Source organism: Danio rerio, chromosome 2 (genome assembly GCF_049306965.1).
Source record: "Danio rerio strain Tuebingen ecotype United States chromosome 2, GRCz12tu, whole genome shotgun sequence".
NCBI classification, from domain to species: domain Eukaryota; kingdom Metazoa; phylum Chordata; class Actinopteri; order Cypriniformes; family Danionidae; genus Danio; species Danio rerio.
In genome coordinates this window covers 46,627,129-46,651,459 of record NC_133177.1, presented here as the reverse complement: position 1 = coordinate 46,651,459, position 24,331 = coordinate 46,627,129, and the positions used below count along the sequence as shown (strand labels likewise).

At 35.4% G+C, this 24,331-nt stretch overlaps 1 protein-coding gene and 1 long non-coding RNA gene across 4 annotated transcripts in view; one reads left to right on the top strand and one right to left on the bottom strand.

The window, feature by feature from the left end:
- nrp1b (neuropilin 1b) overlaps positions 1-23,331 on the bottom strand; it is a 57,408-nt gene extending 34,077 nt beyond the window's left edge. For both annotated transcript variants that reach the window (XR_012386140.1, NM_205674.1), the window contains 5 exon segments: positions 22,865-23,331; positions 21,484-21,661; positions 4,389-4,570; positions 3,592-3,819; positions 3,155-3,322 (listed from right to left, as the gene is read on the bottom strand). Coding sequence is in view for 1 of the 2 variants with exons in the window: in NM_205674.1 (NP_991237.1) it covers positions 3,155-3,322; positions 3,592-3,819; positions 4,389-4,570; positions 21,484-21,661; positions 22,865-22,925 (817 nt within the window). In the remaining variant the exon portion in view is untranslated.
- Positions 22,865-24,331, top strand: part of LOC141378662 (uncharacterized) — a 79,259-nt gene continuing 77,792 nt past the window's right edge. The window contains exon 1 of one of the 2 annotated variants that reach the window (XR_012393735.1): positions 22,865-23,598. This is a non-coding gene — a long non-coding RNA (uncharacterized lncRNA). The remainder of the gene's footprint in view (positions 23,599-24,331) is intronic. The other variant, XR_012393734.1, reaches the window with a different exon arrangement.

The following is a 24,331-nucleotide window of genomic DNA, read 5'->3' as shown; positions in this document are numbered from 1 at the left end:
TAAAAGCCCCAGACTGAGCCAGCTGAAAGTGAGAGAAATATCAGCAGCTCTCGTGTCATTCCCATCATTGCATTCACCAAAGACAAGCATAAAAACAACGTCAAATAAATAAATACGATCGTTGCATGTTGCTTGATCTTGAAAATGAATGCTATTTAATATATTTTTATCCTACACTAAAAATTTTAATGCTAAAAAATGCCATGCAAATATTACAATTGAACTGTATCTAAACAAATAATTGCAACTACATTTACCACAGGTATTATAATATTGAATTAAATTTATTTTCTTTTTAATTAATTTATTGCTCTAAAAAATGACATAAAAACCTTGTAAAAATGAAGAAAATTATAAGCAGCCCCCCCATGACAAAGTTCCAGAATTTGTTCATACATGAGCTCATTTGTCCTATTCTGAATGTTAAGCCATCATCAATTTTGAAAATTACCCATAAAAGGCTTTAAGACCAAGAGACCTTTTACGTACTGTAAAATAGAGAAAACATTTTACAAGTAACTTCTATTCTAAATCTTGGACCTTATTCTTGAAAGAAAAACAATTACCAAAAAAAAGTGTGAAACATCAAAATCTGGCCAAATTAAAGTTAATTTTAATACTAATTTGGCTATTGTTGTTGTTAATGAGTTTTCAAATGCACTTTTTTTTTTACAAGAGAGACTAGAAAAATCATCAAGCTCTACATTATTATTACTATTATTATGTTTTAATTGTTTAGTATTTAAATGGCCAAATTCTGACTGAGTAAAGTTTAATGTGCTTCTCAGTTTGTTATTTGCCTAATAAATGTCAGTCGTCTACAGCTTTTAATTTAAAACTTAACAGATTTCATTTTTTCCCAAATTGATATATGAAATAAATTTGTATTTTTAAAAATATAAATTTTTTTCTTCATACGTCTTTATTCTAAATCTTTAGGAAATATCTTTGGTAAATTAAAGGAGTGGTTATGATAACATCCAACAGGCTAATTGAGCTAAATATATTGCTTAAAATGTCATTAAATGCAGTGTTTAAATACTAAATGGCACAGAGTTTTAATTTAAACTTTAACGGATTACTTTTTTCCCCCCACAATGATATATGAAATAAATTTGTATTGTTTTAAAAGTATTTTTTCTTCATATTTCTTTAATTCTAAATCTTTAGAAAATATTTTCAGTGCATTGATAAGTTTGGTTATGATGACCATCCGACAAGCTAATTCAGCAAAAGAAATGCATAAAATGTCACTTAATGCGGTGTTTAAATTTCATAATTAAATAGAAAATAAAGTGAATAAATGCAAAAAGGTTCACTTTTTGTAAAAGAAAAAAAAAAAAAAAAAAAGAAACCACATCTTTCACCAGGCTGGCCACGTGACGGGCCTAATATGAAAAATCTTGGTCTGGACAAATCAATATTTAAGAAAATGTTAGACAAATGATCTGATTTTAAGTCCATTTAATTTTAAGTCTTAGGTAAATTAATTAGATGTAGTCCCTGAACATTTTTATATTAAAAAGTTTAACAAAGTAGTGACGCGATGGTACAGTAGGTTTGAGCCTCGGCTGGGTCAGTTGGCGTTTCTGTGTGGAGTTTGCATGTTCTCCCAGCATTTGCTTGGGTTTCCTCCGGGTGTATTGGGTAGGCTAAATTGTCGGTAGTGAATGAGTATGTATGGATGTTTCCCAGAGATGGGTTGCAGCAGGAAGGGTATCCGCTGCGTAAAACATGTGCTGGATAAGTTAGCGGTTCATTCCGTTGTGGCGACCGCGGATTATTAAAGGGACTAAGTCGAAAAGAAAATGAATGAATGAAGTTTAACAAAGTGACTTTAATTGACATTCTTAGTAGTTATATCGCATATTGTCTGGGTAGGTCATATTAATTATAAAACACAAATATGATTAACCAAGCCGTACTTAAAACCATACTGCCTACAACATTTGTCCACCAACAGTCAGACTACATGCACACCTATTTATTGTCTTCTACGTATTACTGTAAACATTGCCAATTGTATCTTGTCTTGTATTTTGGGAGCATGTTGTATTTTGCAATGTCGTTGTATATTGCACCATCTCTATTTTGCAGCCAGCACCTAAGCTTTTCACTCATCATAGCACACATACTGCAGATGATGTGACAATAAAAGAGATTTGATTTGATTTGACAAAACTAAAACCGAGCTTTTTCTGTCATTGTAAACTTAAAAAAGGACTTTTGCTGCTTGTTTAAACTAGTTATTTAGGATAAGTTGAGGAAACTCAGTTCTTTTGTGTTTTTCAAGACAGTTTAATTGTTTTATGTTCAATCAACTTTAATATGTAAAAAGTATTAAGTTAACTTAATACATTTGTGTTGGGACAACATGAAGTAATTATGCAGAACCCAGCATTTTTGACAGTATAGGGATTCATTTCTAAATGTGTTAATTCTTGTGCAATATATTGTTTTCAGTCTAATAAAATGTCAATAAAAGTCACGTTGCAAAACTGCAGAGTCGCATTTTCAACATCAAAAGTTGCCAGAACAAAGATCAATGTCCCACAGTGCAATTGTAAATAAAATACCCATGAATCAGAAGCTACAGGCAATAGTTTTTCTGCAACAATGTATCCTTAAAAGTCCATTCTTTGAAATCAAGATGCAAAAAAAACGGAAATGTGAATGATTCAAAAGTGATGTAAATTAGCTTTTTAAGGGTGCTTTGAAATGTGCATCTTATTATTTGATGATTGACGTAATCGTAACTGAAAAATGATGATAGGATGGGACACAGAGTAGCTCCTCCTCTTTAAAAACAGCCGATAGCGTTTCGCTTTTTATCACAGCTCTGCCAGTGAGAGTGGTTGAGCTCAGCACATCAAATGAAAAGCATCTTGAAGGGGGTGGGGAATGTCAGATGCTAAAGAGCATTTGATTGGTCAAGATTTGATGAGGTCATGTGAAAAAAAAAGGTTGATTTAGGCTGAAGTGACAAACTACAAGCTTTACATCTTTATATCAGGTTTATCTACTAAACGCTAATTTCGTCAATGTTTTGGAGCACACTAGCTAACAGACGTCCTTAAAACTGACAGACTGAAACTAGCATCTAAATGTTTTAATTCTAATTTCACTGGAACTTTAAATGAGGTCTCACACTAACCTTGGTGTGGTTGAAGTTGGTCTGAGCTGCTTCGGATGCTGTAATTGGCTGAAAAGCCCTCTTTGGTGATGGCGTTGTCTGTGTGGATACTGAGAGAGAGAATGCCAGTGTATGAAATCACTCGACCTGGATGTCTGGAACCACAGTATCGACCAATATGAGGACCCACTGAAAGAAAGAGACGGAAATTTGAGCAATTCACAACTCAATGAAAAACTCAGCCTTTCTTCATGCAGAACCATTCTAATATCCCTGAGAGCTGTAATGATTGGGTTTTCTTTTGTGTGTGTGTGTGTGTGTGTGTGTGTGTGTGTCTCTGTGGATGTTTTCTGAAAAGCCTTTCCTCCGGCTCTAATACTATTCAAACTTCCTGCTGAACTCAGCATGAAGTCTAAAAGTCAGCATTGTTGTTCCTCTGTTTTCTTTTCCGTCTGTACCTGTAGGATATCCGTCCCATATCTCCAGATAGTCGAATCTGCAGACGGCCCCCGCAGGTGCCGTTGTGTCCGGCTCCATGTCGAAGCTCTGAAAGTCCAAAATGATCTCCGCCATCTTGGGTGCGAAGATGATGAAGGTGCACTCCAGGTTGTTGGGATATTTATCCGGGAAGCCAGGGGTTTCGATCAGTCCGTGCGGTTCGGTGAAGTTTCTGGAACATTCGGTACCTGCGTAAAATAACAAGCAGCTTGAGGCAACACTTTTCAAATATTTCCTAAATGATGTTTAACAGAGCAAGGAAATTTTTACAGTATGTCTGATAATATTTTTTCTTCTGGTTATTGTTTGATTTCGGCTAAAATAAAAGCAGTTCTTAATTTTTTAAAACCATTTTAAGGTCAAAATTATTAGCCCCCTTAAGCAATATGTTTATTTGATTGTCTCCCATCGTTATATTATGACTTGCCTAATTACTCTAACTTGCCTAGTTACCCTAGTTAAGCCTTTAAATGTCACTTTAAGCTGTATAAGTGTCTTGAAAAATATCTAGTCAAATATTATTTACTGTCATCATGACAAAGATAAAATAAATCAGTTATTAGAAATGAGTTATTAAAACTATCATGTTTAGAAATGAATCTTCTCGCCTAATAATTCAGGAGGATTAATAACTCTGACTTCAACTGTACAAAAGAGAATTAAAACAGAGAATGAGTATTTTAATTAAAGACTATATGTTTGTCTTTGTGTGTGTGTGCATTATGATATCTTTGACAGTGTGTGTGTTTGTGTATACCTGTACGGTGTATCTCATAGCGGATGCTGAATCCGGCTCCTGCGCTTTCATAGTCGGAGGTGAATTTGATGAGTAAAGAGTTTCCACTAGAGATAATCGGAGACGGGGCGATTTTGCCGCAGAACCTCCCAAGAGAGAGAGCGTTCTCATCCGCACCATCAAACACCTGTACAAAATCATACCTACACAAACACACACATACACAAACACATTAGTGAGATGACTGATTATATTTGCTGTTCAGTTATATGAAACATAATATAGATCAACATTATAAGCATCATGTGGATACTCTTATTGCTTTACATTCTAAAAGCCTTAAAATAAATCTTACACTCTAGGCAAAATTATAAATAACAAAAATATAAATGCACATTTTAATGCATAATATATATTTTAAAAAAAAAAAAAATATATATATATATATACAGTGCTCAGTATAATTGAGAACACCCTATTTTGAAAATGAATATTTGTATCCATTTCTTAGTGAATATAGGCAATGTATTTTGGTGTGAATTTAAACAAAACAGATTTATTGAACAGATATAATCATTAAAATAATATTTTAGACACCAAACATATTTAGAAACTGAAATATAATACAATAAAATTCAAGCAAAATATTGCAAAATAAAATTACAACCTACAAATTTTCAACTAAATTCTTATTTTCTTTTTGTTTCTCTTCATTTTTCTTTCTTTTTTTTTTAAATTTGTATTTAATATTTGTTTTGACATAAATTTAGGTGTACTACTTTTTGGAGCCTTATCGTAAGTTATTAAAACATAATATTACATTCGACATTACTTTCACAAAAAACCCAGAAATGGTTTCCGTATTCCTTAAAACATATAATTTTTTCATGGCAAGGTTGACATTTGCACAGAATTGCTCGTATACACTGTAAAAAATGGCTGAATTCATATTAATCTTATGAGTCCTTTGAACTTATAATATGTTAAACTGACTTAAACAGCTTGTGTAACTTAAAATAAATTTAGAACATGATTAACTTAGTTTAATACGTTGCTATGAACTAAAAATAACATGTCATGTCTAATTAATCATATAATTTTTACAGTTTATATTTATATATTGTATTATTATATATATATATATATATATATATATATATATATATATATATATATATATATATATATATATATATATATATATATATATTAATATTTTAAAATAATGTAATGTAAACGAATAATATACAACAGTACAACCACTAGGTTAAGTGGTGTTTTCTAATGATTTTTTAAAAATAATTAATATTTTAATAATTATTATTTCCATTTTTATTTTTATTTTGATATATTGGTATTATTGTTCACTTATTATATAATTCTTATTTTCTAATAGTTCTTATATTTTCCAACAATTCAAGTCAGTTATATCAACTGATGTGTTGTACTAGTTTCTTTCAATCAGATTGTTTGTGTTTATTACGATCAGTCTAATCAGATTCATTAAATTGTTTCACTTCAGCTACTTCAGCTGTGCGTTTATCTGAAAATAACTACACAGCTCATCAAAAGTTCATCAACCAATCCGAATCAAGCATTCAACAGCCCACAAGTATATATAACTCGCCGTCATCTTTGTTCCCATGCTACAACTAAAGCTCCTTCCTTGTGTATAAACACAATGAATATCATTCTGATAAATCTGGATGTGATCTAATGCCTTTACAATGCATCATATATATACAAACACATCTCTCATAACTAGAAATCTGAAATGTCTTCCACTTGTCTTCGTCTAGAGTAACTTTCGCATGACTCATTTAGCTTCATTTATGATGACTCCAACTGCATCAGCTCAAACAAAACCAGCCGAAACATGAGGCATTTCCTGCTGACCTGACACTGGTTTTTACACACAGCCCCCCTCCGAGTACATTCGCGCTCTCCTGCTCTTCTGTAACCCAAGAAACTGACGGTCAGTGTGATCTCTGAACTCTCACCAAGACTCGACCCTCTGTGGGAGCCCGAGCGTGATTCCTGCCATTCAGACCTCATACGGGTAATTTAATGAATCATAAAGCTATAAAACAGGAGCCCCGGCTGCTGCTTAAGGAAACTGATATTCTTCAGAAGAAATCTGAGCAAAGACCCAAAGACATCTGTTAAATTAGTGGAATTAAATTTAAGAGGAAGTGACAAACTGCAAGCTTTGGATGTTTACATCAGGTTTATATATTCTAAGTGCTAATTTTGTAGGACATTAGCTTATAGATATCCTTAAATCTAACATACTGAAACATCTAAACAACTTTATTTTCATCTCACGAGACCTTTAATACTGAAAATATTGCAAATGATATTCATGAATTAATTTAATACAGAATATGAGTGTCATAAGGTCAATTTTTTCCAAAATAGTTCATGATAATAATATAATAATTTCGAGCATATAGAGATCATGAAAAAAAATACTAATGAAAAAATGCTATAAGCCAGATTCATCTTCATTTTGTTTGCCGAATAGGAACAACTGCACTTAAAGGAGATTAAATAAATAATATATAATGCTAAATTCATCTTCATTTTGTTTACTTTTTTTGGCTAATGAACTGCACTGCTGCATACACAAGGAACAATTGCACTTAACGGAGACTAAATAAATAACAATTAATGCTATAAGTCAAATTCATCTTTATTTTTTTGAGCAAAGGAATCACATTATTGCACTTAATAGAGACTTCAGCTATTTTAATAAAATAATTTAAATAATGAAATGAGAATACCATTTTTTTTTTACTTCAAACACGCATTATTGTGCCAGTTGAGTTAAATAATCTTCTTCTGTTAACTGATGTGATTTCTTGTAACAAATGAAGCAGACATTTTTTATAGAATTACATAAAGTGATAAATGTTGATTAGCATTGTATTTTTATTTTAAAAATACCCAAGATGGCTTAAAAAACACAGATAAAAACACACACAAATGCTGCAATTATGTGTTGATTCTCTTCATGTTTTATCATCAATAGTTGTGTAATATATTTTCAGGTTTATAATTAACTTTTAAATATCATGATGAGTATACTGTTATATTGTGACTAGAGATGTGCCGAAATGAAAAATCTGGACCAAAACTGAAAATTCTAAATGCACTGAACAAACAAAAATGCTTTGTAATAATTATGAATTATTTTATTAAATAATATAAAGTAATTTTGAAATGTTTTTATTTAACACAAAAAATTGAAAGGAATAAAAAAAAACATATGGCAATAAAATAACCACATTTATTTGACAATAAAATTGTATTGACTGAGTTATTTTACCAGTGTTGAACAAGCATGCATAGAAACATCATGTGGGCAGTTTATTGTCTTGCATATTGGTCGGAACGGCAACAAACCACACTTGCATTGCACAAGGTGAATGAGTTTTATAGTGCAGAACTTTCTGCGTCTGGTGTGAAAGCCACTTTACTCATAGTATATTGACGACGGCTGGAGGGAAAGTGAAACTAATGCCTTGAACACAACTCATATTTTCATTCTTTCAGCTTAATCCCTTATTTATCTGGGGTTACCACAGTGGAATGTACCGCCAACTATTCCAGCACATATTTTACACAGCAGATGCCCTTCCAGCCGCAACCCAGTACTGGGAAACACCAATACACTCTCACACTCATATACGACAGCCAATTTTGTTTTTCCAATTTATTTACACTGCATGTCTTTAGACTGTGGGGGAAAACGTAGCGCTAGGAGGAAACCCATGTGAATACAAGGAGAACATGCAAACTCCACACAGAAATGGCAATTGACCAAGCCGGGACTCGAACTGGCGACCTTCTTGCTTTGAGGCAACAGTGCTAACCACTGAGCCTCCGTGCCGCCAAGCCAAAAAAACAAAAATGCCATTTTTCAGACGATACTTTTAAGTGGGCAAAAATTCAGCGCATCCCCAGTTATCACAGCCTTAATTAACACAATAAAATATTGCAATATTTTTAAAGGATTTGTTCACCCAAAAATTTAAATTACCTCACTGTTTACTCTCCTTTATATGGTTTTAAATCAGAAGATATGTTGAAGAATGCTGTTTGCTGGTACCCATTGACTTCCACAGTAAAAAAAAAAAAATACTATGGAAGTCGATGGGTCCCTGAAACCAGCATCCTTCAAAGTATTTTCTTTTGTCTTCAACAGAAAAACGAAATTGAAATAGGTTTTGAACAAGCGAAGGGTGAGTATTCACAGCATTTTCATTTTTGAGTGAACTATCCCTTAAAATATCCCAATCACCATTAACAGCCATATAACACAACACATTGGAGAATTTTCAGACTAAAACATAAACATATTTTGTCTGAGCGACTGTGATTTCAACATATCCACCCACTTTCAACAAAAACAGTGCCTGCGGTTTCGGATCAAGTCCTACTATTGAGCAAGGCACGCAGGAGGATGTAAAAGTTGCTGATATAGTGACTTGCTGAGAGTAAAATAAAACGACAATGAAACTGTCAGGAACTACGGTTCTGTTCTGGGGGACTGCAGCTGATTCAGTCCCCACATAAATGAGAAGGTATGAAAGAGAGCGGAAAATGATAAAGTGTGAGTGTCTGATTATGTTTTACAATAAAACTCTGGAAGACAGTGGTGGAATATAATAGGGAATAAATCATAACTCGTAACAATAGAATATAACAATAAATCAATGAAACCATGTCCGTAGAATGCTGCTAGGGTGTTGTGGGTGATTAGGTGGTTGCTATGCTGTTGCTAGGTGTTCTGAGTACTATTTTGCATGTTGTTGCTAGGGCGTTTAGTAGCATGGTGCATCATTCAAATCTATAGCAAAAAGTATATCATGCAAGCTGTGGTCAATGTATTTTTAGCATGTTGCTATGTAGTTGCTATAGGTTTTAGCCATATGGTAGGATTTAGCAAAAGAGGCATGGCAAATTATTTTAAAAAATAGCTAGATGTGTTGTTTTGAGGGCATTCAGAGTGGTTTTAACACATTGCTGTGGGATTGCTACAGTTGTTGATAGAGTTTTTTTTTTAGCTTGTAGGCTACCATGAGGATGCTGTTCTGAAAAGTTATTTTCCTTGTTATAATGCTGTTCCTAGTTGTTTAGCTTGTTATTATTAAAATATTAGCTTGTTTTTTATATTGTGGATGCAAGGTGTTTAAGGATGCAAGAATGTTTTAGTTTGATATTTTATGTGGTGGCTTCTGAGGATTTTTGTGAATAAGTGGGAGCTAGTTATTCTGGATGTGTTTTTAGCTTGTTATTATGTAGATGCTAGCTCCTCTAAGAGATTTAGCTTGTTGATATGTGGACGCCAGTTGTTCTGAGGATTTTTCAATGCTAGCCTACTAAGCCGGAGCTATTAACCTGGGTGCTTTTTAGCTTGTTATTATGCATATACTAGTTGCTCTAGTGGTTTTAGCTTGTTGTTATGTGGGCGCTAGTTGTTCTGAGGATTTTACTGCGCTGCTAAGCGGGAGCTAGTTATTCTCGAAGCTTTTTTTTAGCTTGCTATTATGTGGATGCTAGCTGCTCTAAGAGGTTTTAGTTTGTTATGTTGACGCTAGTTGTTCTGAGGATTTTTCAATGTTACTACTAAAAGGGAGTTAGTTATTCTGGAAGCTTTTTTTACCTCATTATTATGTGGATGCTAGCTGCTTTAAGAGGTTTTAGCTTGTTGTTACGCTAGTTGTTCTGAGGATTTTTCCATGCTTAAGCAGGAGCCGGTTATTCTGGGTGCTTTTTTTAGCTTGCTATTTTGCGGATGCTACTTGTCCTAAGTGTTTTTAGCTTGTCATATGGATGCGAGTTGTTCCGAGTGGTTTTTAGCTTGTTATTATTCAGAAGCTAGGCATTCTGAGGGTTTTCAGCATGTTGTCATGTAGCTGCTAAGATGGAATTATCCATATTCATAGTACAAATAGTGTGAGATAAAACTATACGCTAAAGTTTAATACTTGAAAGTTTTCATTTTGTAACAATCTCTAACACTAACATTATTAATCATGCTTTCTTATGTGTGTGTGCGTGTGTTAGAGAGGGCTGCTGAGAAGGCATAGAGAGAAAAACAGAGTATCATTAATGATTAATATGTGTAGAATTATTAAAGCAATCCCACACAACAAAGCCTTTAATGATGAGCATTATTTCTACTCCGTAAATGAGTGTGTGTGTAGAGGGACTTAGAGGAATCAATCCTCATGAATGCTGCAGGAAACTACTTGTGTTTTCTCTCCAGGAACACACATCATAAAACGACGAGCAAAAGTGGAATGAAAAACAGAGTCCCCGTCTTTACATGGTACATAAAATTCTAGATTCTGTGTGCTTGCATGTGTGTGTGTGTGTGTGTAGTGTCACAGCAACATATGTGACTGATTTCACACTAATTACATTACTGTCTGGAGCCAGAGGCATTTGCACGATCTGCATCTCCAACGACCCCTCAGATAAGACGAGAATGCACCAGAAAACACACACACCGACCCTGTAAGACACTAGATAAGACGAGTACACCACTATCACTGTAAACAAATCACACTAGTTCGAGCTGAATAAACTTTAAACAAAGGATAACAGCAAGACTTCTACGCTCCTGAAACTGATACCAAAACATCTGCTCTCTCAGCATGGCTAATCATGTAAATGTGGCTCCTCTCAGTTAAAATTAGACTTTATTTTAGTTCCCTTTTTTGTCCAGAATGAACCCATGGAGCTTAATCATTAAGAACTTAAGAGCAATGTTATGTAGTTTAATGCTGCTTTCATGCCATGTTGGAATTACCATAATTACAAGATGACAACTTGGAGCTGTTCACATCCTCCGGCTCAGATATAATTTGTTTCCATGGTAACACTCATAACGCCAAAAGTGATCCATGTGCAGCTTTGTTGTTGATGACAGCAAAATAATTAAGTGCTACTTTAATTCACCATGATAAGAACAAAGAAACCGACCAGGTAACAGTGAATATAATAGCAAAGTGTGTCATATATGAATATGCAGTTCTAACTAATAAATTACAAATAAGAGAAAAGATGAAGAAAGAGAAAAAAGCAGAAGAGAGAGAGAGAGAGAGAGAGAGAGAGAGAAAGAAACACTATTCCAAACCATCTGAATGTACAGTTGTGTATTGTATTTTATTTTTTCATATCTTCATAATATTTTTTTCTTTATTTTCTCTTTCATCGTTCATTCATTCATTTCCAATCGGCTGTGTCCCCTATTTATCAGAGATCGCCACGGTGGAATGAACCGCCGACTATTCCAGCATGTGTTTTATGCAGCGGATGCTCTTCCAGCTGCAACCCAGACCCAGTACTGAGAAACACCCATTCACACACACTCATATTAACTATATATGGCCAATATAGTTCATCCAATTCACCTATCCTACATGTCTTTGGACTGTGGTGGAAACCGGAGCACCCGGAGGAAACCTATGTGAACACGGGGAGAACATGCAAACTCCACACAGAAAAGCCAACTGGCCCAGCCGGGACTCAAACCAGCGACCTTTTTATTGTGAGGCGACAGTGCTAACGTAGACTAACCATATTCCGTACACAAAGATGTTCCGTACAGATGACCTTTTAACGCTAATTTCTGAATAAATATTTACGGGCGGTAGGCAAGCTATATATCCGTGTGATCTTTATTTCTCACTCTTTCAACCCCAAGCACAACAGAGACCCCCCTACAATTTTTTTTCCGAGAAAATTTAGTAAGTTTGCTACGTCAACCTAATGCGCTTGAAAATAGACAGTGGGCAAGCTTAAGGTGCGAGTTTCACCTGGGAGAGGAGACATTTAAAGCAACGACGATATGCATTTGGATTTAATTTATGCATCACACAGTAGTACAGTCTTTATGAAATGAATATTATGTCATCACAAATTGTTAAATAAATGATCTTTTGTTTAATAAATGCTTTGAAATGGGAATATTTAAACATCAGTTATGGGTGATGACCACATAGTGCAACACTCTGCCAGAGAGAGCCTGAGAGACAGGCTGCAAACGCTGTTTGGATCATCTTTGTGCAGTGATGATGTTTATATTCAGTAAAGGTCAGTCAAGTTAGCGTTAATTTGCATGAATTTAATGTTTTTAATATTTTAAATTGTCAAGCTGTAATAAAATAAACATGATATAAAAAAATGAAATGATTCTGAAGCTATTTAATTTCAAACTTTCATAAAAGAGTTATCATTAACTTTAACTTAAACACAATACTAGTATATTCTGAGACAAGTTTTTAATAAGACTTCAAACAATGACCATTTTTGTTGGTGAATTAAAGTTATGCGCCCTGTACAGAACACTGTTTTAGTCGAGTACGGAACACTGTTAATACCTATCATCTTCCATACACATGCAAAGGCGGTACTTTTCCAATCTTTTTTCATTAAGTTATAGTGGTAATACATCAGTGTTTTGAGGTACTATCATCTAAACATTGTTCTTTTGTTACACAGACAAAAACACAACCAAAAGCATGTAGGAATGAGAATGTCATTGAACCAATGCTCATCTCAATCAGCTTATCCACAAGCAAAGAAACATACTAATAAGTAGAAGGCGTGTCAGCTACAATTCACACAACTACTAAATGCCATTATGAAACTAAAGGAAACTATATGACTTTCTAATTCCCCCATGCTTTTGCTTGTGTTTTTGCCTGTATAACAAAAGTACAATGTTTAGATCAGGGATGCCCAAACTCAGTCCTGGAGGGCCAATGTCCTGCATATTTTAGTTTCAACCCCAATTAAACACACCTGAACCAGCTAGTTAAGCTCTTTCTAGGTTTACTTGAAACTTCCAGGCAGCTGTGTTGAAGGAAGTTGGAGCTAAACTAATGCATTTGTCTCCTCACGCATTGACTACTGTAATGATCTTTTCATTGGTTTCCCTGCCAGCCTCATCTCCAGATTATATTATATTCAAAACTCTGCGGCTAGAACACTCACTCATACCAAATGTTCTGCTCATATAACCCCAATCTTGTACAACCTCCATTGGCTCCCAGTTGCATACCGCATTCAATTCAAAATCCTCCTCCTCGCATTTAGATTCTTTTTTTTAAATTACTTTATTTTAAGCATTTATATATATATATATATATATATATATATATATACACACACAGAAAACAAGAACAAACATAGGCACGTACTTTAGACAAACAAAAGACAAAATAAAAGAAAACAACAAAGAAAAGAGACAAAATAAACACAAAGAAAAAAAAAACACACACATCATAGTCACAAAATATACAATCAAAACTAGTAAGGGTGTATAGCTTAAACCTCAGAGGGGTCACTGGATTGCGCTTGAGATGTAGATTTGTCAAATAAATCAAGAAATTGACCCCAAGTTGCCAAAAATTTTCTTGTGGAGCTAGTCCGTAAAAATCTGAGTCTTTCCATCTGAATAACAGACATCATATCAGAAATCCAGTTCTGGAATGAGGGGGGTAACGGTGATGCATTTAGATCCTTAAATGTCCCAGTTCCCTTTTATCTCTGCAACATGCTTGTCCCCTACACCCCTACTCGCTAATTACGTTCCTCTGACTCTGGCCTTCTTGCTGTCCCTCGGTACCGCCTCTCTTCAATGGGGGGTCGATCATTTAGTGTTTTTGCACCCAGACTCTGGAACTCTCTACCACGCTCACCCATTCTGTAAATAATATCTCAGAATTGAATTTTTTACTTAAAACTCACTTATTTTCTGAATGCTTCACTTCTGATCTAACAAACTGACCACTTTATTTTCACCTGCATTGCACTGCACACTGCTTATTTGTCTCATAGGTCTTGTTTTGTATTTCCAGTTTGTTATTTTTGACTTACTGTATGTTTATGTACCTAATGTTGTCTCTACTTAGTCTGCTTGTACGATCCCTCATTGTTACATTCCATGTCCATGAACTCTGGAAAGGCGCTATATAAATAAAATGTATTATTATTAATAAAGGAATGCAATAACATCAGTCAAATTAGATGTAACATAAACATCCAAATGTGCATAACTGATAGGAAAACCTAAAAACATCCATAATAAGGTTAACAAAAAACATAAAAATTGTAGTGTCAGAAAGGGAATGGTGGAAATGTCAATGCTTATTCCCTGTATTTGTTAAGAAAATTTCCTTTTAATCAGATTACAATTTTTTACTGCAACATTTTAACACTTTTACCGTTAAAATCACAACTAAGCATAACTTAAACCAGACTTTTATACTCAACCAAACAGAATTAAGGAATTTTGGGTTTTATAACTACATTACAGTCACCACATGCATTAACTCTGAGCTACATCTTAAAATTAAGCGAAGACCCGAATTGCTTTTGCTTCTAGTTTCAACACGAAGTTAATGCACTGCAGCATCTCCAACTTCCTCACAGGGATCTTGTGAACCGGCTCTGCTCTGTTACATAATACGTGGAAATAAAAAGCTGTCCGATGTGTTTGTTCTCTGCAGTGCAGCGCAGGAAGGAATGAATACCGTGTTTCGAGGTGGTCTCCTGGGCTTTTCCGCGGGGTTCGTTTAATAATGTTCATCATAAACTCTGCAGCTTTTGCCACAGCCAAAAAAACTGTAGCCAGTCCAGAAACAACACAGCAGCATCTGTTCCAAGTTAAAGTGAAGTTCTGATTAACCTTCCAGTTCGGAGACTCACACTCGTGCTAGTCTGTCCAAAACACACCAAACATTCCACAGAAAGCATTGACAGTCAGACGCTGGCATCTGGCTCCAATATTTGAAAACCGAACATGTAAAAAAAAAGTTTCTGAAGGAACAGGAAAGTTCTGGACCTTCTGGAGAAATGAAAGCAACACTTCAGCTACAATTTCACACCAAGCTCAGGGTGAGCATGGCTTGTTTTGAATAGTCTTGACTAATTACCCATCTGCCTATCTGTCTGCATTGCAGTTAGAGATGCACGTCTACATCAGTGTCTCTCTTCCTGGCAGGTTTTTGTATTTCTTGTAAAGCGTGGGAGCTTTCAAACATCTTTGTTACAAGCTTGATTAACATCTGCAGCTGGGATTGCATATATAATCCAAAGCAAACACATCAAGTGTGATTGAAAATGTGGTTTGTTTCTGACATGCCACACAGTAAGTCCTTTAAACCACCAAACACCAAAGTCGATGACCTCCATACTTGATACAAATCTGATACACTCCGAGTTTATTTTACGACCGATTCGTCTCAGCCTGATTTTCATTCCTGTTGCTCCTTTAGGGCTTATCTTAAAAGAACTAGAGATGGATTTTTAACTACACACATGCCTAGAATAGATATTGGCAAATTGCTCACATACTGCTTATCATATGCTGTTTGTGACCTCATTACATATTTAAATCTGGAAAGATGCATCAGAAGATTTTGGGTCAACGAAACTTAAAACTAAGGAAAAGAAAACCATCTAGTTTCATGGATTTTTTTAGTTGTTTTAACTGCTCAAATTATTTCAATTATGCAACAACAACAACAACAACAAAAAGATACTTAGAAAATATGTTTTATGTTCAATAGAAGAAAGAAAGCCGTACAGGTGTTGTGCTGGTCGAAAGTCTAATCACATTCCAATAGTAATGATTTAAATGTATTTATATGCATTTTCATATTCTGGATAAGACAAGACTAAAAATTGTTGATCCAATTAAAAGTTGTCGGGCCGACAATTCCCATAAATGTGATAAGTAGCTCAAACTGTCTGTCAGCAAATGTAGGTTTACATCTGCGCCGTTTGTGAGTTCATGTGCACACGAGAGAGTGACAACGGTAAAATCAAATGCTGAATCAAAACTTTTAAAAATCCTGAATCAGTATTGGAGCTATTTTTGCACACTGGAGGAAGGACGACACCATGGATGAAGGATTTCTTTTAGACAGGTAGTGTTCCATTTTAAAACTAGTTTAGTCACACAAAGCTGATGTAGATTGTGTTGTTTTAAATGGGTTATTTGCACAGAAGTGTTGTTCAGCCACTGAGATCTTCCGGCGTTAGATTGATGTGACTATTTTCAGTTTCATAAGGGACTTTTTACAGCATCAATAATGTAGATTTTTATTTAACAACAAAACATAAGTAAATAGCGCTATTCCACCTAGCCTGCTTTACTGAGGTGAAGATGGTTTTATATTTACATCACATTCGTTTATTTTTGAACAATGACAACCTGTGACGTGTTCTCTATATTGTTTACCATGCTAATCTTAATATTCAGTCTGAAATAGCATGTAAATGAGGCTTAGTAATAAGTGCAATTCCTGCACACTGTCAGCCAAGCATACAGTAGTTGCTTAAGGACAAAGCATGCGAAAGTCCAGTGGTCCTTGCATGCATGAAATATTGCACATTATGACAAGTTTTGCTTGTTACACAACTGTATGGTAGTATTTTAAAGTACTATAAATGGCAAATGACTTGATCTAGTGGGGAGATCAACTACTGCACCTTTAAACTTTTGCAGTCTGATTAAAGAATAAGTGAATAAAACATTATGAACAAAATCTGACATTCATTCTGGTTCACTTATCACAGATAATATAGAACATTTCTGAAAGAATAGCAGTGGATCGATAAGAACTGTTCATTGTGGGATACAGTTCTTGCATGCAAAGTTGTCCAGACACAGTGTTGAGCAAGTTAATTGCAAAAAGTAATTAATTACTAACTACTTCAATTATATTTCCGATTAGGGCGTCACAGTGGCGCAGAGGGTAACATAATCGCCTCACAGCAAGAAAATTGCTGGTTCAAGCCTCGGCTGGGCCAGTTGGCATTTCTGTGTGGAGTTTGCATGTTCTCCCTGTATTCGCATGGGTTTCCTTAGGGTGCTTCGGTTTTTCCCACAAGTCCAAAGACAAAGCTCAGTTTAACTCTTTTAGTTCATTCATGGCTTTTTAGCTTTATATTTTTTTAAATACTTAATGATTATTTTAATAACACATAACATTATTTATCTGTAAATACATAAATTAATAAATTAATAAACACATAAAATTAATTATATATAAATAAAATCAATTGATACGTTAAAATACATTAATTTTCCTTTGGCTTAGTCCCTTTTTATCAGGGGTTCCATAGCAGAATGAACCGCCAACTATTCCAGCATATGTTTTACAAAGCGGTTGCCCTTTCAGCCTCAACCCAGTACTGGGAAACACCCATATACTCTCGCATTACACACACACTTGTACACAATGGACAGTTTAGTTCATCCAATTCATCTATAGCGCATGTCTTTTGACTGTGGGGAAAACCGGAGCACCCGGAGGAAACCCACGAGAACACAGTGAGAACATGCAAACTCCACACAGAAATGCCAACTGGCCCTCCCGGGACATGCTAACCATACATAAACATTATGTGAACCTCTGTTTTTTAAAACAACAACAAAACATGCATTTACTCTGCTTTTAAATTTATTTAAACGTAAATGTTGAATACATTTGAGTTAATATAGTATTTAAGGCTAGTATATTGTAATTAATTAAATGACTTAAAAATTCACAGTAATCCTTTACTTTTTCAGCATAGATGAATTTAATTACACTCAACACCAACTAAACATGTTTGTGAAAACAAATCTGACACAACATCCTATTCACACAACATAAAATCTGCATAAAATTTGCATACTGTATAAAGTGTAGGACACTGCACATGTTTACCTAGTATAATGGCATGCCCTTCAGAACATATACTATTCTTCTATTGGTCAATTTAAATTAGAGTTAGTACACTACATCACTTGTCAGACCTTCAATGTCCTAACAACGGTAATTTGAGCATGTTCAGTGGACAAAAATGAGCACTGACCAATGCAAACATCTAATAAAATCTGAGCAAGTGTCCGTTGTTGTGGGTTGGCATCTTGGTTGTCTCTGCAATGTGAACTGGCCTAACATCTCTATCTATCTATAAACGGAACGAAAGCCTGGATAGAATGGGCTGGTCATGGTCTGTCTGTTGCTCTTTCATGCCGCCTCAGGGGCCCACAGCAGGACGGTCAGCATAAGAGACTTTTCATTGGTCCCCTGGCACTGAAATCGAACCCAATAGTAAAGCCAAGTCTGCGTGACTGACAACTGCTGATTTACGCCCCATTTACGAGCTGTTTAAAGTGACAAAGAGCGTCATCAACTGCATCTCGTTTATGAGATTCAGTCTAAACAAAGCCTTGCGAGTGTTTGAGTGCTGACGCTGTTAACTAAAACACCAAAACGCAATAACAACTGCCTCCGACCTCACTATAATTTAATGGCATTGCCTGTCAGCCCCCTCGTTAAGGAAACAATCAGCTTAATTACTCATGATGCTGGAAGCCTCATCAAACTGATGAAAATGAACCCGCAAACAGCGAGTCCTCTGATCATATGTGTGCCTTTTCTGTTTTCCCTCTTCGCATTCCTCTCATTCTGAGAGATTTCCTCTTGGGAAAACCATCCCCCTTTTTTCCTCAGGAAGAACATCCCTCTGAGTGATAAATGCGGATCTATTATCATAGGCCTGGACGTTTGTTCTTAAGCAGATCTAGTTCACCTCCTTCTAAATTTAGCCCCATAAATAAGAAATATTTCATCTTCAACCAACAGGTGGCACACCTCAAGATCTGAGCGATCCGCCTCTGAAACCAGGTAGATGTTATGGGATATCAGAGTTGATATGAGAGCACTTGTAGAGGGTTTTCATTTCATCTGGTTTTCTGTTATACAAATCAATGGCGTAATCCAGCTTTTTCTCATTCAAGTCAATAGAGGCTGTGCAATATGACGATATATATCATATGGAGCAAAATCAAAAGTCTGTCATATTGTGCTCTATCATTTATTTTGTAGTGTCATAAAATACATTGTCTACAGCAATGCTTTTCATAATTTATATAAGTGCAATATTTCACACCATTACCAGGATGCTGACAGAAACATGAATAACAGCATTGAAGAAATTTACAATGTTTACATTTTGCAATTCATTAACGAGGGTGCGAATTACAGGGGGGTTTGGCGGGGATTGACCCCCCTAATTATCGCTTGATCCCCTCTGATGGACATCAAATCAAAATGTATGGGGGGTGGGGGCTCAGTTCTTTAATAGTTAGAAATAGCTTTCTCTGATCTCTGATTTATATCCTAAATCTTAATAATTAAAAATGTATGATATAAACATACATCTGATCCCCCTATGACAGTTCATACCATTGGGAATGAATAATCGCACCAATCAATGCTAGGAAAAATATGATTCAACAGTCTGAATCTGGCAGTTTTAGAGCACTGAAAGACATCTTAAGTATTCACAAAACACATTTTTTTTGTAAAATAGGTGTTTATATCTGCATGCAGCCTAAAAACAAAAATTAGACACATAATTTGTATAGTTTGGCTGAGAGTAACATCTAAAATAGTCACTAAATATCCCTCAAAACACTAGAATGTATACATTTTATTTATAAATGTGTTGTAATTTAAATACAGTCATAAATTTGATTCACTGAAGCAAGTATTACCTCCACCACCGCCCCCCCTTTCGTCAACGTATAATTCGCACCCTGCCTGTAATCATTAATTTTTGAAGTGTTTTATATTGAATTAAGTTATATTTTCAATTTTTTCATTTGATTATCAATCATTTGCTCTGAAGTTAACAAATATGATCACATAAATGAGGACATTACTGTCTTTCAAAGTATATACTGAAAGTGTACTATATTGTGATATATATATATATATATATATATATATATATATATATATATATATATATATATATATATATATATATATACAGTTGAAGTTAGAATTATTAGCCCCCCTTTTATTTATTTATTTTTTTAATATTTTCAAAATTATGTTTAACAGAGCAAGGAAATTTTCACAGTATGTCTAAAAATATTTTTCCTGGAGAAAGACTTATTTGTTTTATTTCGCCTATTTAGACCTTTTTAATTTTTTTAAAAACATTTTAAGGTAATATTATTAATATTATTAGCCCATTTAAGCTATATTTTTTAGATGGTCTAAAGAACAAACCATCGCTATACAAAAACTTGCCTACTTACCCTGACCTGCCTAATTAACCCAATTAAATTAGTTAAGCCTTTACATGTCACTTTAAGCTGTATTTAAGTGTCTTGAAAAATATCAAATAAATATTATTTAGTCATCATGGCAAAGATAAAATAAATAAATCAGTAATTAGAAATGAATTATTAAAGCTATTATATTTAAAAATGTGCTAAAAAAAAAAAACTTTTCTCCCTTAAACAGAAATTGGTGAAAAAAATGAAACGGGGTGGGGGCTAATAATTCTGACTTCAACTGTATTTATTATTATCAGGATATTAGATAACTTATATTGTGGTATATTTTGTAAATCACCCGACCCTATAGAGCAGAGATGCCCAAACTTGGGTCCGCGGGCCAAAGTTGGCCCATTGCAACTTTTGATTTGGCCCACCATCTTATCTGAGAAGAGAATGAGTATGATAGGGAGAGGAGGGGCAAATGCCTTTAACAGAGATAGTAATTTCTAATTTAATGCCACCTGTTTTGTTTGGTTGTTTCATTGTTGAGCTACATAAAAAGCAAACTAAAATAAAATGTTTTGATTAAATGTTGTGGGTGATCTGATTTTTAAAAATAAACTATGACTCGACATATAGAAGACTACACAGAAGACATTGGTGAGGAAATCAAGACAAAAACAGGTGCAGCTTGACTAGTGTAACTCCATTGTGTTATAAATGGATTTTTTTTACTGTAATATGTTTATTATAAAATTAAAAATATATTCTGCATTAGTTAATATAAAGCATTGTTTTCTGGTTATTTTTATATATTAAACACATTAGAAAATTACCCATGGTGACTTCGACCAACCACTCTCTAACAAGTTTGGTTTTTGGCCCTTCATAAGAAAAAGTTTGTGCACCCTTGCTATAGAGGCTGTGCATGCATGCCAATAAAACACAATCAGACTTGTTCCACAAAGGACTTTTGTGATGACATATATGATAGATCCACCAGGACTGAAAGTTTGTAATACATACTTGCATTCCCGGCTTTCCAGGTCAAAATGCGGATTGAAGTTGATGAGGATCTTCTGCTGTGGATCAGGAGCCTGGATCAGCCATGTGCACTGCTTGTTCACTGGGTATCCAGTCGGGTAATCGGGAGAGGTCACATACCCGGCACTGGTGATTGTGATTTTCCCACCGCAGGGACGATCTGAAAACCAGAGTGCCACATTTATTGTTTAACAACTGAAACTCAGTGTGTCACACGTATCAGTGTAGTTTTAGTACAGATCATTTCTCAATACTGGGTTGCAGCTGGAACGGCATCCGCTGTGTAAAACATATGCTGGATAAGTTGGCGGATCATTCCGCTGTGGCGACCCCTGATGAATAAAAGGACTAAGCTGAAGGAAAATGAATAAATGACTGAATGAACAAACTACACAAAGGTTTCTTGAAACCCATAATGTCACACAGCGTGCCCTGATAATCTTACACACTGTTTGACAATCGATCGGATCAGAAGATCGATTGAGCACAGTGAAATCGATTAATGTATCTGAGCTGAACAGGCAGGCTGTGGACTTATAAGGGTCACTGCATGGGTGTGCAGACTTGGTGGGCAGATATGCCACTGTGCTTGGGTGTTTGAGTCTGATAACACACACCCAAACAACACTCTCTCTCTCTTTCTCTCTCACTCTCACACACACACTCTCTCTCTCTCTCTCTCTCTCTCTCTCTCTCTCTGTGTCTCTCACACACACAATATACGGAGCATGTTTTGTCCAAAAATGAACAAAATTAATAGATGAATGAATGTGTGGTTACAGTATGGTTGTTACCCTTACTAATATAAATATCAACTGAAATAAAATACAAAGGCTAAACTCTCAAATTAAAATGAAATGCAAAAATCAATAATAAAAGAATAACAAAGAATAATAATCAAAGCAAAAAATAAACAAAAATAAACCCTAACAAGAGGTGATATCTATCTATCTATCTATGGTGATATCTCTACAAAAACATTGGTATTTCGTGAAACAAACCTCAACCTAAAATAATTTTATTCAAATAATTGTACCAATATCATCAAATCAACCTGACCAATAGCTGATTTTGTACTAAACCAACGGAGTTTTAAGGAACAGACCAAAAAGCCTAATGTCATTGTCCATATGACAAACTGTTTTATTTTCTACGTTTTACTGTACTAATAATCTGATGCGAACTTACTGAAATAAATAAATTAAACCTCTCCCCTCATCAGTTACGCTTTCTACCTTTACCTTCAAAAACAGCAGCCCTACAGGTGAGCATCAAACGGCAGTAACAATCTGCATAACAGAGGTCTCCGGTGCGCGGTGAAGCCGAGAACACCGAAAACACACCACCACAATGACCAACTCACCCGTCAGAGCGCGAGCCACGGACAATCCCGTTAGAGTCACACAGAGCAAACACCAGTACATCCTCAAACGAAATCTCTTCAGATATATCCTCAGCAATTAGTGTGAATAATTATTGTTGAATCCTGTAGTTTTGGGAAGCTGTGGAAAGATCCTGTCACTCAGAGCCAGGGAGCCGCGGTCTCCTCTTCCATTACGCGAAGATGAAAACTCACAACCCTGGAAAGCGGGAGATTCTCGTAGAGTCACCGCCACTGCTGTGTTTGCTTCAATTTCATAATCCGAAGTGTTGGAGATGCTTGACAGCGCGTCCTGGGCTCGGCTCGCTGTCTGCGGGCGCTTCAGCAGTCGGGTCACTCGCTAATATATGACTGATTTCCGTCCTCTGTGTCGCGCGTACACGGGCACTGCTGGGTATATTTAGCAGGTTCTCACTAGTGCGAAGGTGTCAGCATCCGATATGAAGACTGAGGGTGTCAAAACTCTCGGCAGCACTGGTTGCTCCCGTTCCTCCTCCTTGAGAGAAAATGGGCAGGACTGGAAACGAGCAAACCCTCTCACCCCTTCCAGGCAGAGACCGACGCGCTGTCTCTCTCTGCCAACCAGACACGGAGACCGGGGGCCAAACCAGAGAGACTTCGCGCTCCTCTGCGTGGGAGCGCAGTGCAGAGAAATGAGGGGTTTGGCACCCCCAATTAACGTGACAACCTAAGAAGAAGTCAATAAAAAAGTTGAGGTATGTTTGTTTACGCATCTTTTGTATATGTTAATAATTGCATTTTCAAATAAGGTTTCAGTAAACACTAACATTACAAGTTAGATATTTCACTCTAAGTCAGAATGTGAATGGGGGGAGGGGGGGGTCTGACCCCCTAAGTAATGCTTGATCCTCCCTGGCAAACATCAAAACAAGATATATGGGGGTGAAGGAAGGGGTATGTCCTCTAGTTAAAAATAGTTTGCTCTGATCTAAATAATATTAATAATTATTCTTCCAGCTGCAACCCATCATTGGGAAACATCCATACACTCTCATTCACACACATACACTACTGTCAGTTGAGCTTACCCAATTCACATAGTAAAATAAAATAAAAAATATGTGCAGTCTTAATCCATTAATAGGTGCAGGAAAGCAAGCATGTCACTGTTGAGTTAATATTACAAATGTCATTGAGAACCACTTAGTATCCCTTAAAACACTGAATACATAATAACAAGTTTGATTAATAAATTAGATGTAATTGAATTAATATAAACATTTGGCTCACTAAGGCATATCACCAAACATAACTGAAAAAACTTGACCCCCTGCTCAAAGTCAAATATTAACCACAGAAACAGTACCAGCGAATATTCATTTAAGAATAATTAATCGCTAAAACACACGTTATCTACATTAGAATAGGCTATTAGCCTACATATTTCAGAAGAAATAAGAAAACAAAGATTAATTTAACCAAATTTAA